Below are 16,588 nucleotides of genomic sequence, written 5' to 3'. Positions count from 1 at the left end.
GTAGCCCCATTCCAAAAGCTGCTGTAATTATGGGAATGTACTTGCTGTTTTATTAAGTACACATACACCCAACCAAAACAGGCTACAGCCAGACTGAAAAACAGCAACTTTGGCATCAGACACCCCACAAAATTAAAAAGTCGGATGCCTAAATGACTTCAAAAGAATATCTTATCTCGAAAGCCACAGTTATTTCTATTTCTCAGAAAACAGTCACAATTAGAAACCAAGGCTTGCAATAATGATATTCCAAGACTGAAGCTTCACGGTTTTCCATGGCAACACATCTAACAGTAGGAAGCAATTATGTTCCAATCAGTTCTAGCCACTAAAAGGGAATTCCCCTTCTGGTCCCAATCACAACAGCTGCAGTCTGGGCTGGCACCAAGAACTCCATGTTGAGCAGGCAAGAAGAGTAAGACTCACTGAAAGCAGTCGATAGATGTAGCATGTCTTCTTCTGGCCATCCCGCCACACACGAGCCATGGCCTGCTCATCATTAGCTGGATTCCAGTCCGGGTCGAACATAACCAGTCTGTTAGCCCCGATCAAATTCAAACCACAGCCACCTGCTTTGCTGCTTAACATGAAGATAAACTCAGGGCTCTGTGGAAAAAGGCAGGCTTGGATTAAACTACAGAGGCAGCCATACTTTTACTCACAGCATTCAGAACCAGCAAGATAGCTGCTCACATCTGGCAGGTTCTACTCACTGAGGGGCTGTTGAATCGCTCCACAATCTTTGCTCTCTTTTTAATGGACATGGTGCCATCCAGCCGGACATATAAATACCTAGAATATACAGGATTTACTACAATCAGACTGCTGCAACCTTTAGAGCATCCTTCTTGAAAGAGAAAAATCTTTCACAGCTTTGTATAACAAGCGCCTGGGTTTTAGGAGATTTTGCAGAGGGCCAGAGCTTTTCTGTGGGGTGACCCCAGTAGCCAAAGCGCAAGCCACATTAGTTCCAGTTCAGGAACATCTGAGGTAAAAGAGAGATCACAAGCTCCTGCTGATAGAAACTTTAAAAATAACCATTTTCTTTTTTACAGTGTAGGCTGCAAGTACAGTCTTGTAGGTTTAAACAAATGAAGCCCAAAGACAAACCTTCTGTTCCTGCAGAGCTTTTCAAATAGGTCCAGTGTCTGAGTGTAGTTAGACACTAGAACCACCTTGTCATTACTGGTGCTTTTTGTAACAGCAAGGATGTAGTCCAAAACCAGCATCTTTCCTGTATAAAAAGGAAAGAAAGAAGAAAGCTAAAGCAGAAGTTCCCAAATTCCAGACCTTGGAAGGGCACTTGATAAGATGCTAAATACAGTCTCATGGTTGCCCGTCTTCGGCAGCACATTTGTACTGTTGAGTTCTACAGTACCTGAAAGCTGGGGCTCCACGGATTTGGTGCTGTAGCCAGCAGGGAACAAGTCCAGGGCTCCCATAAAACCTTCTTCCTCTTCTACACACTTATCATGGATAAGAGCAGGGTCTGGAGGACAAACAGACCTCAGACTGTGGAGTGCACAGGAGACACCAAAAGAAAAAAAACACAAACTACAGTGCAAAACCCAAACCCACTGCACGAGTGGAATAACTCACGATTGCAGAGCTTCTTCAGGGAAGTGATGGAAGAGAGAGAGGACACACTGATTTTGCCCTCCTTCAGCTCCTCCACCGGCTTGGCTTGCTTCAGGAAGTTCTTGTACAGCTCAGCCTGCAGAGGTGTCAGCCTGAAACAGAACAGGAACTCTGAAGTCTCAGCGTGCCCCTAGAACAATCTTAGTCTTCCTTCTCCATCTACACAGTGCATTCCTTTTATCTCCAGTGTTCAATTTTTTAAGCTATAGCACAGACAGCCTAGAACTGCCTCTGAAGCTGGTGGTACAGCATTGATATCTCAGCCCAGAGCTGGAAGAAGAGAACCTTGCAGATACTCTGCACAGCCCAGGGCTCTGCTGTACACAGCTGCCCGGAGCATGCCAGCTGGCTGGCAGAAGGACCAGGTGTAGGTTGTCCATCCCTGTTTCAGGAGGAAAAACAACGTATCGCCAATGGCTACAATGTCTTTCCTAGAAGGATGCAGTCATCATAAGCACTGAGGGACAGTACAAGATTTTCCTTCCTCTCTCCCTTTTCCTAGGCACAGTACAAGCTTTTTGGTACCTGCAGCAGACCACCTGCTCAATCTTCACCGGCAGGTATTTGGAGAGGATGTCCGAAGTTCTTCGGATTAAACACCTGCAGGGGCAGAAATTAAGATCAGTGCTTGGATGACATCAAAACCCTGTTTTATCACTATTATTCCTCACAAACTCAACACAAATCCCTTTGATATCTAATCTGCAAAAGTCTGTGACAGTCCAACACATGCCAAAGGCCAGATGCCCACCATCCACATTAAGCCATGCTAAGAGGCTCTGTCAGCCCATGCTACAGAGCCCAATACAACCCCCTGTCTTTGTGAGGCTTCCAAAGTTGGTTCATGAAACATGGAGAGATCAGGCATGATCTCACCTAACAGGGCCCAGTTCCTTACAAGAGAAACTCAGCTCTTCTTCAGACTACCAACAGCATTCTCAACTTGAGCCACAACAGACTGGTGGCATGGACAGCAAACATGGACAGGATTTAACCACCACACACTATGGACATAACTCAAAGTACAAGCAGGCGGCTCCCAAGTAATAACTTAGTAGCCACCCTCAGCAAAGATGGGTTCATTGTCTGGCACTAGATTTCAGCCAAAGGCATATATCCTTTGGGGCTCCAGAAATGCCCCATGGAACAGTTCTACCACATTTTAGAAAAGAAGGAATGGACTATAAAAAGTGCTGAACTGAGCAACCAGAATAAGAGAGAGGTGCAGAAACCCAGTTCTGCCAGGAAACATTGAAAATATGATGTTATGAAACCTATAGAAGAAAGACAGCAGGGATATATGACAGCCCCAAAATCTGTCAAAGGCTGCTAAAGAAAGGAATAATCTGGTCTCCAAACCCACAAGCAGTAGGATGAAAAGTAACAGGCTTAAACTGCAATAAGGAAGATTTATGTTACACATTAAGAGCATTTTCTAACTGCAAAGACAGTGATGCCCTGGAAAAGCTGTCCTGGGGAATTTGTTTTCAGGGCTGAGTGGGGGTTAAGTAAGGGATGATTTAGATCTAACACCTTCTAACTTGGGACAGCAAGATGGATTAGACACCTTCACCAGGGTCCCAGCCTTACACCTATGATTCCACATATCTTTGCATCACTGCTTCATTTGTAATTCCTACCAAATTCAACCAATTCATCTATTATTACTTATGTGTTTCACCTTCCCTATTTATGTATCATGACTGTTGCACAATAAAGGACAGAGACCTCAACACAGCGAGGCACAAGCATTCCTGAACACACTTTTACACCACTTTTCCATCAACTATAAAAAGAAATGCACTTCAAGAAAGAATAAGCTCTTCTTCTCCCAACCTTTCCTTTCTCTTAGGCTTCTGCAAGCTGACCTGAGTCAAGGTCAGGGCTGTCTCTGTAGTGAGGCTGTACTCAGTGTGAAATTCAATTTACCATGACTATGAACTGCAGGATTACATTCGTGATGGTTGAAAAAGTTCAGATTAAGAAAAAGAAATGAAGACACCAGCAATGCTGAGAATTCGAAAGAGTCTCTAGTAAGAGTTCTTATAGAGACAAGCAATTGCCAGCAGATGTGAATAAATTGGTTGTATTCACAAACAGAAAAGAAACCAAGTTTAAATAAATACCCAAAATCAACCAAAGAGAAATAAGACAGCATTTTACATCACAGAGGTGCTTCTTAGGATCAAGTCACATCTCTGACACCAGTCTAATCCCACTAGCCCTACAGAGCCAATACAGCTATGAAAGTGCGAGCTGGACCCTTTTGTGACTTGGGCAATCAACAGCAGAACTAAACAACGTTCCTTACACTCATTCTGTCTGCCACTCGACATCTAGGCTGGATGGATCTCAAGTCTGACCCAGTCTACACTGTAGTTATGTTAACACAAATAAAAGGATGCTGCCTGACTATTCAGACCCCAGGAGAAAACAGAAATACAAGAGTCAAATCATGATTCAGTATCTGAGCACATTTACTTGGAGGTGGCTGCAGCTAACTGTGCCATGTTAATGTGCTATTTTTCAGACTAAAGCTACACGCTATGTAGATTTCTTAGGCAATAAATACTTGCACAATCCCTAGCTGAATAGATGTAACTGGCAAAAGAATTCATTACAGCTACAACTGTAATTTGTAAAGATACCAGTGTACACCCGGGGTTTATGCAAAAGCTCTGCAAAGAGAAGAGGGATGAAGTTCACCTGTTCACAATGCTGATCAGCTCTTTAAGCCTCTCTTCTCCTTTGTGTCGCTCAGCTTCACTTGCATCCGCGTCTCTGCCTTTTAAGATGGGAATTTCAAAGTGTCTTTTAAATTCCTGTGCAGTACCTGCACAAAACAGAAATGAAAAGGTGACAACTACTACCAAATAAGCTTTCATCAGTACCCCGCAACCTCAGTTATCACACCAAAAGCAAGGGGGCCCAGCAGATAAAACAAATTCTTGCCCTGTCAGTATGATTTGTTTTCCTTTCTAGCCAGAAGAGATTCAAACAAGGCAGGCAAATCTGTACAACAGAAAATAATTTTGTACTCCAACAACAATGCACTGACAAAGGTCATACAGTTTTAGTTAAACCTGAGTCCAGTCAGACATGTACTGTTTATGCTTACATTCCAGCTATGCTTTTACTATCAGATTTTGTCCTTGCAAACAGCAGCACAGGAATTACGTGTGCCTGTTCCAAAATTATCTGTAATCAGTTGCTTATTACTGGTGACAGGCTGAAAGTGGGAAAAATGACTACTGCATGCACACAGCTTTGTCGGCAGTAGTTATTAACCTTATCTCAGACAGAACGAACTGGAAGTACAGGGAGGCTAGCCTTGCCCAAAGTACAGGTCAAGGGGGCAGGGGAAATCACATCAGCTTCCTGTAATAACTACCCAAAATTGAAGCACATGGAAAAAGCAGATGTAGAACATCTACCACCCCATCCCATTCTTTCCTTGAGAAATCCTGGGGGCAGAACAGATGAACGGAAAAAGATAAAGCCCAAATGATGCTTGTAAGACTAATAATCTGATGAATGGTGTTTAACTAGAGTTGTGCGTGCACTAGAATCAATGAGAAGCCTCTTGGACTGGATGCCCAACAATCCGAGACAAACACAGGTGATGAGTTACAGCAACAAGGAAATGATTTACAGATTGTTTTATTTTCACTCCTTGACAGAAAAAAAATGACCTCTCTTGACAAAGACAAGCTGTTCCACACTGGAAAGCAGCAGATCTGCTCCTGACCCAGTGATGCAGGAGAGGATGCAAAGACTACTTTGCTTTTAAAGTGAAAAAAGAGCTTGCAGACATAAGTAGAGCATAGGAGCCAGAGACAGAACATTTCAGTCTGCTACACCAGCAATTGTAGAAGGTGTCTGATCCTGAAAACTCACACTAATCAGCATCTCTCCCTCCAGACTCTTTTCTTTCTATCTGAGATGAGGTTAACTCCATATTTACAGGCCTTCCTTGCCTTAAAAATCAAGAGCAGTCTTAACTCCAAATGCTAGACATCACCGTCAGCTTTCTCTCAGATTATCTGAAAGTGGGTTGCAGAGCACCAGCAATTCGGGCTTTGTTGCCTAACTCTGGCACAAGGTATAACATTCTGCCTTGCACCAGTCACTTCAACCTCCTGTGCCAGAAGGATACGAGGGAGAGAGCAGGGAAAAGCCATCTCCCAGGCTGCCTCTGTACTCAACACAGAGAGCACGTCATGTCAAACCCTCCTCTCCTACAAAGACATCATTCTTGATTCGATTTCTGATTTTGCTATAGCCTGGGAGTGTTGTGGGAAGTACCATTATGAACCGACTCTTCCTGCCCAGCAACTCCTGCAGTATCTCCAAGGGCTTATTGTCAGAGAAGCTCCTAGCCTAGGTGGACGTTTTGGCTGACCAGTATTGGTACGCAAGATCAGCCATGTAGCACTCAGGATTATATACTCATTTTACCTTCATAATTATTTCCCCTTCCAAAACACCTGTCAGAGTGGTATACTTTAAATTACAATCTTCTTGGAACAGACCTCTGATGATACACAGCTTCTAGAACAGGGCACCCTAATCTAGACTTCCTGGATACAAACTGAAGGAGAGTAAGTTTCCAACCTGCATGTGACCTTTCCTCCCATTAATATCTTCACTGCTGCTTTCACTGGCACTGGCAGCTAGAGGAGGCCTTGCCAGCAACTTCCCCCCACCCCATGCCTCTCACACATTCACAGCTTACCTAGGATGCCTGAATTGACGAAGTGTACCAGGCTGAAATATTCAAGCAGGTCATTCTGAATGGGGGTGCCTGAGATAAGGACTCGTCGAGGTGTATTTAAGCTGTTGAGAGCCTGGTATGTTTGGTTTTCGGAGTTCTTCAGTCTATGGCCCTTTGAAAAAAGGAATGAAGCTGATCAAACCGCTTCCCATCAAGGCTACTGGATTTGAGATCCTCATCAACACTGATATACCACTTCTCCCACAAGCCATCTCACCACTTTTCCCATTCCTTGTAGTGGACATTCCTTGTAAGTGTTGTATGTACATTCAACTGTTGCAACATGCTTCTTTCAAAGGCAAGAATCTGGTGGGAAGCCATTACGTGAGGAAACGTGATGTTACAACCTTCCCAGACCGGGAACATCTGAGTCACACCCAGGCAAGAGGGCCTACCATGAAACTAACAACCACCACATGGTTTAACTATAAGAGCTGTTTCCTGTTCAAAGATGGGGACATTTTCAGCTACGAACACTAGGCATTGCACTCTGGACCAGTAACACTGCATCACCCAAGGTCAAGATCACAAGCCGTTCAGACCACCTATATCCAGGACGGCCAGGCTGTTGCATACTAATAAAGAGAGGTTCTGCACCTCTTACAGTGGTAATCTGAATACAGGCCCCATCTCCCATGCCTGGGAAAAGCAACTTTATTAGCATCCGAGTACTATGCTGTAGGACAAAGCATAAGTGATGAGGTGCTTTTTACAAGTGTCAGACCACTGCAGAGCAGAGTATTTATCGGGAACACATGGAAGACACAAGGCCAAGGACCTGCATTCCCAGCATCCCTAGCTGCTGGACCCATCCCAGAGGCATCAAGAGGTGTAGGCACGCACAGACTCAGTAAATAAAAGGTGGACGGACGGCAGTTAAACTTGTGAGGATGCTTGCTCTTTTTAAGCTCCTCTCAGCACTGTTCTAGCAAATACAAACCCAAACCACTGGGTGGCACCGCTATTTAATAAAACCACTCTAACTGGCAGCAGAGGACACCTCAACAGTGGCTGAGGCCCCCAGATTAATTGTTTCGAGGAGGCAAAGGGCATTTGTTTTATTTTGTCCCTCAGAGCATCTCTGGCTTTCACTACCTATAATCACAAATACAGAACAATAAATGAAAAAACAACTCAATATCAGCCATGTGAAAGCAGAGCTTGACAGCCCAAGCTTGGCAAAGCTAGATCCAGCAGTTAGCGGGCAGGGAGTCAAGCCAGGTCTGTCTCTTCTTGAACAAGCAGCACGTGAGGTAATTCCTCATCCAGCTCTCCTACCTCTCCCCCAAGCAGGAAGCTACAGAGAGGGAAAGAGGGTCCTGCCATGGGAGTGCCCTTCAAACTCCCCCACAAGCACAGAATAAGATGGCCAGATAAAACGGCTGACAGCAGCCAACACCACACACAAGAGCACACTGAGTCACAGAATCGTTTAGGTTGGGAGAGACCTCAGGAGTCTCCATCCCAATCTCTTGCTCAGAACAGAGCCATGCTAAAAATTACCAGGCAGAACATAAGGCCAGGCCAAACAGAAAGTTACTTCTCGCTTTAGCACAGACAGACACAAACAGAGGAAAACCAGATCAGTGAGCCAGGGCACTACCATCCCAACCGAGTTAGGCCTCTTTCAGGGTCAGAGACAGGCAGTGGACCTCCTTTCTGCTACATATTTGGCATCAAGAGGGCCCTAGTAGGTGCCCCCACCCTGCCAGGGACCTACAAAGTAGCCAGTTACCACCCCCTGGATTTTTTCTTCTTGGTAGCTCCTGAAAACACCCCCTCTTGTTCAGGCTCACCTGGTACGGGTGAGCTGGTTACCCAGAGTCTCTCAAGCACCAGAATGGGTGCTGTTCACAGCTAAACCTTGTCTCCCACTGACCTCCCCTCTTTTAAGAAAACAGAACCAGTTTTACACAGATCTTAAGAAAATATCAGGAACAGATTCTCCTTAAAGATTCCCCTGTACCTCATCACATATGACCAGTCCAACACTGCCCTTCTGTAATGCCTCGGCATGGAGTCGGAAGGTCTCATAGGAGATGATCAGGATGGGTGAAGGCACTCGCAGGCCACGCTGGTTCATAAAGCCAACTGCAGGTGGAAAGGGGGAAAAGGTAAAAGAGGGATGAGTAAAACATGTAGAAAAGAGTTCAAGCTCTGTAGTCAAAACTTCTACCTTAAAAATCTAGGAAAACCTGTCTGTTTCAAGTACTCTGTAGCATCCCTTCCAAACCCTTATACCCATGCTCCCTTCCCCCCGACTGTCCCCATTTCCATCCTACTCCCACCTTTGACCACTCCTTTCCTGGCATCCGGCTGGAGCAAAAAAGAGGCACACAGACTGCCCTAACTTAAGCACATGACTGGACTTGATTATTCCAAAATATCAACTATTACCAAACATGCAATGGCCTGATCTAAACATGTTAGTGAAGAGACTTTCAGTCTCCAGAGCTCTAATAACAGCTCAGATGTTCACATGAACTGCTGCAGGCTTCTTCCAATGCAAGATTTTGACCTAAGCCAGCCAACCACACCATTTGCAAACATTCTGTACCTAGTTTACGGTCAATCTCCTCTTTGGAGCCTCCATCAATGGCCAGGGGCTGGATCCTTCCCCCCAGCCATTTCTCTACTTCATTGTACCAGTTTCTGACCAGGCTGGAGGGAGACACCACCATGGCTTTCTCTATTTCAGGCTTGCAGTCTGGACTTTGCCGGAGAAGTGTCCACATGAGTGTGATGCACTGCAGGGTTTTGCCCAGCCCCATTTCGTCTGCCATGATACAGCCATGACTCCCGGGGATCCGCCGGCTCGTCACACAGTCCCAGAGGAATTTCACTCCCTGCCAAAAAATTGTTCTCTCAGAGCAGGAGGGGGACATCACCAGAATGACAGCTTCATTACTGCAATGCACAGGACTGATAGTACAACAAACTGTGTAGCACATCCTGGGAGACATGCAATGTTCTAATGAAACAGAGGGAAATCACCCGAGACACATCTGGTTTGGAACAACATTACTGGTGCCAACACGTACCTCATAATATGCATGAAATCTTACTACAATTATAACCAGCTTCCTGACACGAATTTCCAGAAATTTCTACCCTTGGCTGCATTACATAGGCCCAGGCCATCAGCTAACCTGTATCAATCACTGCAAACAGGTTAATCATCTTAACAACACTCAGATAGTTTTAAAAACACAGAATCATACAGGGAGCAGAATTGTTTCTGCTGCCTGATTAACCGCAAGAACACCCTCATTGCTTCTGCCTAGAAGTGCAATGACTCACCTGTGTACTCAAAGTCCAAAGCAGATTTAACTTCAGAGAAGACACAGGGCTGAGGTTATAGCCCACGTCACACGGTGGGAGAAGAGTTCAGCCCTGCATTAGGCTGTGACACATCACCAAGACAGATAAAAGGCGGGGCAGGGAGGGGCGGGGAAGAGAGAGAGAGAGACTCTGCAAAATGTTCCTCTATCATGTGATGACAGAGAGTCAGAGAAAATTAGGGCATTGTGCTGGGAACACACAAACTCCTGCATTGTGTCAACGGGGCAGGGAATTAGGGACGCAACCTAAACACACCTGGACAAATTCACCCCTCTGTGCTCCAAGCACCTACCTACACTTGCACTTTCAAGTCCTTTTCTTTCTTTCTTAGGCCCTTAACAACAGGTTAATGAAGTGTATTTAAGCCAGTTGAACAATTATGAAATACATTACTGACTAAAAGAGTGCATTTGGCTGGGATCCAGCCCGGTAACCTCCCAGCAACTGGGCAAAAGACAAGACAAAGACAGAGCGAAGCTGTACAACAGTCTGGGAGCATCACTTGAATAAAGCAGGACAGGATTCTTAGCAGGCAAAGACTTATTAGTCAAACTAGAACAAAGACTTCTTTATCAGAGGTATCTAGCTGTCAAAAAACAGACAGTGTGCCTAGGACACCAACATAACTATCATTATTTGACAAAAGCACCAGCAGTCAGTATCTTACCCAAAAACAGAGTGCCTCCAGCTATGTAGCTAGAGACAAGCCTTGCACTGGGTCACAGGTTCAGTACCAACTCTGAGATAAAAGTACAAGCTCTGAGCAGCTTGCGGCACTCTTAGAGCCATCTGAAGATCTCCCATGCAGGAACACATTTGGCTAGACCTGCTTAGCCTGCAAGATCAGCAATCGCAGTTTCCATCTGTGCTGCCTCTAGGCTTAAATGATAATATACCGAATCTGTGATGAACTTCAAACTGAGCAGATACCTATGTTAGATATTTGGAGATTAGTACACACTGTTTCAATATTGTGATGTTGTACGTATTTACAACATAAAATGTTTTTCAGCACTCTCCACTGGTGAATTCCAAGTCTACGTAGGTCATGGACAGCTCACACCTACAAAGGGTAGCCTCTGAATAAAACACAATGAAGTGGGAATCTACTCCATGCTGTGTTGTGAACCACGGTACCAGAAAGAAGAGCTTCAGTATTTCCTGGCTCAAAGACTGCGGATCAAATTAATTCTGCTGACCAGCAAAACACAGTGGTGGATAGTCTGCTCTGCCCAACTTGAGACTGGTCTGCAACACAATTTATTGAAACTATATCCCATCACCTTCCACACTGAGTTCCACTCAGCAGAGCTACACCTCCCAGACTTCAACATAAGTAAAGGCTGGACTTTCGGCCCTGACTCTGCAAGATCCCATCTCCCTGCAGAATCTGCTCTTTTCCTAAAGTAGCCTGGTGACACAAGTTCAAATGCTTTCCTAGACCTGTGCAACAAGTGCACAATGGTCACAGAAACACCTCAGTTTCCACTATCAGCTGACCTGATCTACAAACACAGAGAACACACCTGCATCATGTTTAGGCTGGGAATGCCCTGACCCTGCTACATCAGAGGCAAGTGAAGAGAAAGTTCTTACCCACAAGAAAGTAGTAAAATTCCACATTTTTAAGGACAAACAGGACTATTGTAATACTCCCAGCATGTCCTCTTGCTTAACATGGGACAGAGAATATTTGCAGCATTCAGGCCTCTAAGAGGATGGTTAAAACAAATATTTCACTTTGCATTTGCAACGGACTAGAGCCTGTCAGACTGTCACAGACTGTTGGTCTGTGAGGTCTATGTAGACCTCACAGCTGGTGGGTAACAATTCCAGCAGAGGAACTGCAGCTTTTTGAAATGCTGCAAGTTCTCCAGGCATACTCTCAGGTCCCAATGGAAAACTTACTTCTCTCTGATGGGGCCGTAGAACACGGCTGAGGACAGGATCCACCACAACATGGACAGGTGCTTTGTCCCTGCAGGAGGCAGTCAAGGAAGAAGACAGTGTGATTAATGAACTCAGCACAGCACATGTTTAGTTTTTTTTAAAAATCTCACTGCTATACTGAGGACTCCCCAATGGCATGAGGGAAGCAACTGCCAACAAGCAAAGGAAAAATGGATTAATTCATTTTTGAGAATGAAGTCACAGGGGCCTGATCTACAATCTAAAACATCAGTGAAACCATGCATTTGGGCTGTGGCTAAAACAAGGGCAGAATGTGGTTCAGAGAGACAGTTAAAAAGTCATTCTTATTTTTCTTGTTTCAGTAACAATATTGTAACTGCATTACTGGAGACAGGAACCCCATTCTCTGCCCATGAAGATCCAGCCGACAGCCCTTTTAAGTTATAACAACAGCACAAAAGAAACTACTTCAGAATAAAAACTTTAGGCAGCTTAAAATTTGGCTGTCAGTCATCTTGTTTTGCATGTCCCTAGATGCTGATGTTTCCTGACTAACGACTAAGCCATTAAGATTTTCTAAGCAGCTTCTCCACGTGTGCATCCTCCTCGCCTGCAACAGGTTTAAGTTATTGATGAGTGGGAGATGAAACAACCTGTGGAAGAACACAAACAATCCAGCATGGATACATTCCTTCTTTAATTGCTACCATACCTGTAACAATTCAGAGGTGGAATACTTGGAACCAAACTTCCCTTGATGTTCAGACCCCAGCTCAGACACATTTGGGAAGAAAGCACACAAACCTACACATACAAGGAGGTCAGTGCTGAACCATTTGTGCCAGGTGATGACTCACTTGTCTATTTTCAGCTGGTCGTGGGCACTCAGCAGCGGGGGCTCATACAGAACCAGAGCTCCTTCCTCAAAAGGGTCATGGAGCGGACTCCTCAGCCCTGCCCGTTTGACACCCAGCGCGCGCAAGCCCAGCGGCCCTGAAAGCAAACAAAGGCACGACTCAAAGAACAACTTCTTCCTGGAAGAAAGCAGAGCCCTGCAGAAGCATCTGATTACGTTTAGGAACAGTGAATTAATTGGGTGCTGGAGTGGAGATGCAGGCACAGCTGGTGCTGACAGCAAACCCACGCAGGGCAGTTGTTTGGCAGCACTCTGCCAGCACACAGAGTAGCTCTGTGTCAAAAAAGAATACAATGAAGGAGCAGAGGCAAAGATGGAGCAATGGCACTGCCCACCACATTGGGTGCACCAAAATGGGTATGACTGGGTGCAGCAGGTGCCATATATACTGGCACAGAACAGTACAAGCTGTCTTGCAAGGTGACCGACTGCTTCATCCCTGACCTGTGCCACCAGCATCAACCATAAGCAGGCACAACGTCTCCCTCAGCTGTCTCTTGGGCATCAGAGCTACTCCTAGGACCCAAAGGGGGTTGTTTTTGTTTTCTAAAAGCAAGCAGGATTCCAGAATGTACGCCTCAGCAGCTCACTAAATATGTTCTCAACATACATAGTATATATTGAATCAAATCCTCTTTTTGGATCACCTGACCTTGACTTAGCCAGAGTTGTATCTTTTATTAAAGTCCAGAATTGATCTTTAACACAGATGAAGTTTTACTGTATCATAGCTAGCACCATGCTGCCATTACCTACTCTAAGGTATTATTTTCTCTCTGCTGAACAATAGTAGACGTTTGGCCTTGGAGCCAATTTCTGTGAAGAACAGAAACCAAAGATAAGTCCCTTTTCCAAGTATTATCTTTTAAAGTCACAGTTTTAGAATGGGGATGAATATAAAAAGAACATGCACAGAGATCCCTTTTCCGATCAAAACTCAGGCAACTGTGCTCCCAGGATTGATTTTGCTTGGGAAAGATTCAAGCAGGGTCAACTTGCCCCCTGCTTGCCAAAGCTCCTTGCAAAACGACAGTGTATTACAAGCCAAGGCGATAGTGCGTGCACACCAAGAAAAGAGCACATGAAACAACCTCATCTCCCAATTAAGAGAGGAAGATAACAGCCACAGAAAGCAGCTTCCCCAGCTACAGTTCAGTTTCAGCCTCCTGAAAAATCTGCTTTTCCACTCTTTTGGGGTTTATCATTTAATAGTCAGTGTCTGACTACAGGCATATTTTTATAACTAAAGTTTCAGTGAGACTGGCTGACCTGCATTTGAATTTTTCAGCTGGAGGGTGAAGGGGAAGAAGGGGACAAGAACAGACCCATTTGTTTCTGAGATCTTGTGTTTCACTGATTCAAACCAGCCGAGGCTTTGAACTTCAAAACTACCTTGCTTTGAAGATCACCTTGAGATTCAACACACCAAGCCAAGTAGAAAGAAAACTGGCACATACTATCTTTTTCACCTACAGCCTTCTGTCTGTTAGTACCATTAGGGTATTATTTAGATGGTAAACCTTCATCGCTTGGAATTCATCTTGCTTTTGTATTTGTGATATGGTGCACAATCTTCTGGCACTACATCAAATACATAGCAGTAAGAATACAAAATCCAATTCTGAAGTGTAGGATTATCCAAACTAAACACTAGTAAGAAATATGAAGACTTTGCTAATGTGCCAGTATTTTTCTTTTGGAATTAAGTCAGGATTTCTGGAACATATGCATCATTGCAAAAAATAACAATAATCCCCACAGATACATTTGACAGGCCTGAGCATCATCTATTTTACCCGAGTCAGTCAACACAGACAATCCTTAAACCTCCTCATCTTACCTTTATAATTTGGAATGGGGACTTTGAAGGGTTTGGACAAAATGCTGCGGATAAAAGCCTCCTAGGAATTCAGAAAGAAAACACGCTTAAGAAGTCTGAAATCAGAGATTGCTCAAGAAGGCATGCCCAGAACATTTTTTAAGAACTCAATTTTGCCAAGTACTCAGAGTCCCTCTACTCAATCTACCCAAGCTTCAACTATTTTCAAGAATATCCAAAAAGGAAGAAAGTAACAAACCAGCACAATTCCCCCCACCAACACTGTTTTGAAAGACTATTTTCCTTTGGGTTTTCTAATGCGTGAAATTGATTTTTCAAAACTCCCATCTTCTTAAATCCACTGGCATTATTCACTTCTTTAAACACTATTGCTTCCCCCTGCCTTGGTAATTCAGTCAGGCAATTTCCTACAACGGAGCTAAGTTACCATTGTGGAAACATCTGTGCCAGATCAGCAAGCACCCAGCCAGTCTCCATGAGTGGAAGCCCAGAGAGAACTGCGCAACCAAAGAGCACTTGAGACATCTGTGTGGAAAGCTACCCACATCCCTGGGCACTGTCCTTCACCTAGACTCCACAGAACTCTTTTATTCAGGATTGCCATTGTAGAAAGTTTCCCCACCACACTTCCTTCAACATTAAATCGTTGGAGCTGGCAAAAGGTCTCCTGTGTGTGTGTGGCACTTCCATAACACCTCTGATTAAACAGGTCCATGGAAGCATTTGGATTCCCTTGATGCTCCATATGCAATCCACCTGCTACGGTGTGCCAGCAGTAACACCCACTTACATGTTGACTGCTATCAAGGCAGTGAGGTCTGTTGGTCAACTGAGCCAAGGGTTTCCGGAAAGGTGATCTGTAACATTCTCCACTCTCAGTCTCACTGACTGGCTTCTGTCTCTTCCGAGCCTGAAAAACCAAATCAAAACAAAACAACTCAGGGGTATCTGGTGAGACCAGAAGATAGATGCATTGCTGTCACACTCAGTAAGCACCTAACCACACAGACAATCCACCCAGCCAGCTGAGCATCTCCAAACAGACCCAATCATTATTCACCTCCGCTGTCAAAGGACAGAGCCAGCAATAACACCGAGATCACCATGCCCTAAAGTTTAACCTGCATAAGGGCTACTTTAATTTTCCTTTCCTAATTATGAAAATAGCTACCACCTTCCAACCTTGTCCATACTAAGATTTGTGCCCCCTCCCACCCCCCCCAAAAAAAAAAGCAGAAGAAAAAAGAAAAAGGAAGGATCAACAGCATGGAACAAATTATATGAAAGTCCCCAGAGGTTCCCACAGCATCTGTTGTTATGCAGGTGAAAGGCTTCACACTGAAACCTAAATTTCAAATGCTTAGCAAAGCATGACAATAAATAAGTCATTGATCTGTTTCCTCATTTAACACAGTCCTCTTCAGATTGAGGCATGGTCTTAACCCACATGCTGGCATAGAAAAAGGGATTTAACACAGAAAGCACTACGTGAGACTCTTTGACTCGTATGACATATAACACAGCATCATAATACTCTGCTTTAGCTTAAATACCCGTCTATTCCCAGCTACCATCCCTGTCACAAAACAGTCGGAAGCAATCCCAGGGACAGTTTTTCCATAGCCACAACACATCACCTGCACACAACGAAGTTATTCTACTAACTGCGTGCCCAGACAAAAGTTTTCTCCCCAGCTGCTGAAAACAGCATAAACTCGGGGCCCGATCCGCGACCCCCAGCAGTCGGGGGGCAATAACAACCTCCCATGAGGCACCAGGAACTGACCAAGCACCGCATCCCCCCTCACACCCGCCATGGCTGGAGAGGCTCCGGGCGACCCACCGGGCCGCGGCCTCCATGTCCCGGGTTCCCTCGCTCACCTTCGGGGGGTGCCGGCCCCCTTCTTCCTCCTCCTCCTCCTCGCCCGCCTTCCTCTTCGCCAGCTGGCTGGGGGCCAGGCTCCTCCTCTGGAAAAGGGGCACAGGATACACTCTGAGGGGGCGCCGGAGCCGAGGGAAGCCCGGTAACCCCGCGGCGCGGCCCGGCGCCCCCCGCCCGCCCCTCACTCACCATCGCCTCACGAGGAACGGGGAGGGGGTAAGCGGTAACGTCCCACGGGCCGACCGGTTCGCGCGCGCCGGGCGGGAGGCGGGAAACGCTCCGCCC

At 45.3% G+C, this 16,588-nt stretch overlaps 1 protein-coding gene across 1 annotated transcript in view; it reads right to left on the bottom strand.

Annotated features, from left to right (window-relative positions):
* The window catches only part of RAD54L (RAD54 like), a 19,730-nt gene extending 3,142 nt beyond the window's left edge, over window positions 1-16,588 (bottom strand). Inside the window, exons 1-16 of the mRNA XM_074596671.1 lie at window positions 16,493-16,588; window positions 16,303-16,389; window positions 15,212-15,331; window positions 14,422-14,482; window positions 12,523-12,658; window positions 11,663-11,732; window positions 8,970-9,258; window positions 8,379-8,503; window positions 6,374-6,524; window positions 4,345-4,471; window positions 2,164-2,238; window positions 1,600-1,730; window positions 1,379-1,489; window positions 1,111-1,234; window positions 714-792; window positions 427-606 (exon numbers count right to left, since the gene is read on the bottom strand). Coding sequence (XP_074452772.1) covers window positions 427-606; window positions 714-792; window positions 1,111-1,234; window positions 1,379-1,489; window positions 1,600-1,730; window positions 2,164-2,238; window positions 4,345-4,471; window positions 6,374-6,524; window positions 8,379-8,503; window positions 8,970-9,258; window positions 11,663-11,732; window positions 12,523-12,658; window positions 14,422-14,482; window positions 15,212-15,331; window positions 16,303-16,389; window positions 16,493-16,495 — 1,869 coding nt within the window. The 5' untranslated portion in view covers window positions 16,496-16,588. The remainder of the gene's footprint in view (window positions 1-426; window positions 607-713; window positions 793-1,110; window positions 1,235-1,378; window positions 1,490-1,599; window positions 1,731-2,163; window positions 2,239-4,344; window positions 4,472-6,373; window positions 6,525-8,378; window positions 8,504-8,969; window positions 9,259-11,662; window positions 11,733-12,522; window positions 12,659-14,421; window positions 14,483-15,211; window positions 15,332-16,302; window positions 16,390-16,492) is intronic.

The sequence above is a fragment of the Larus michahellis genome, chromosome 8, assembly GCF_964199755.1.
Source record: "Larus michahellis chromosome 8, bLarMic1.1, whole genome shotgun sequence".
Lineage (NCBI taxonomy): Eukaryota > Metazoa > Chordata > Aves > Charadriiformes > Laridae > Larus > Larus michahellis.
This window is presented reverse-complemented; position numbering and strand designations above follow the sequence as displayed.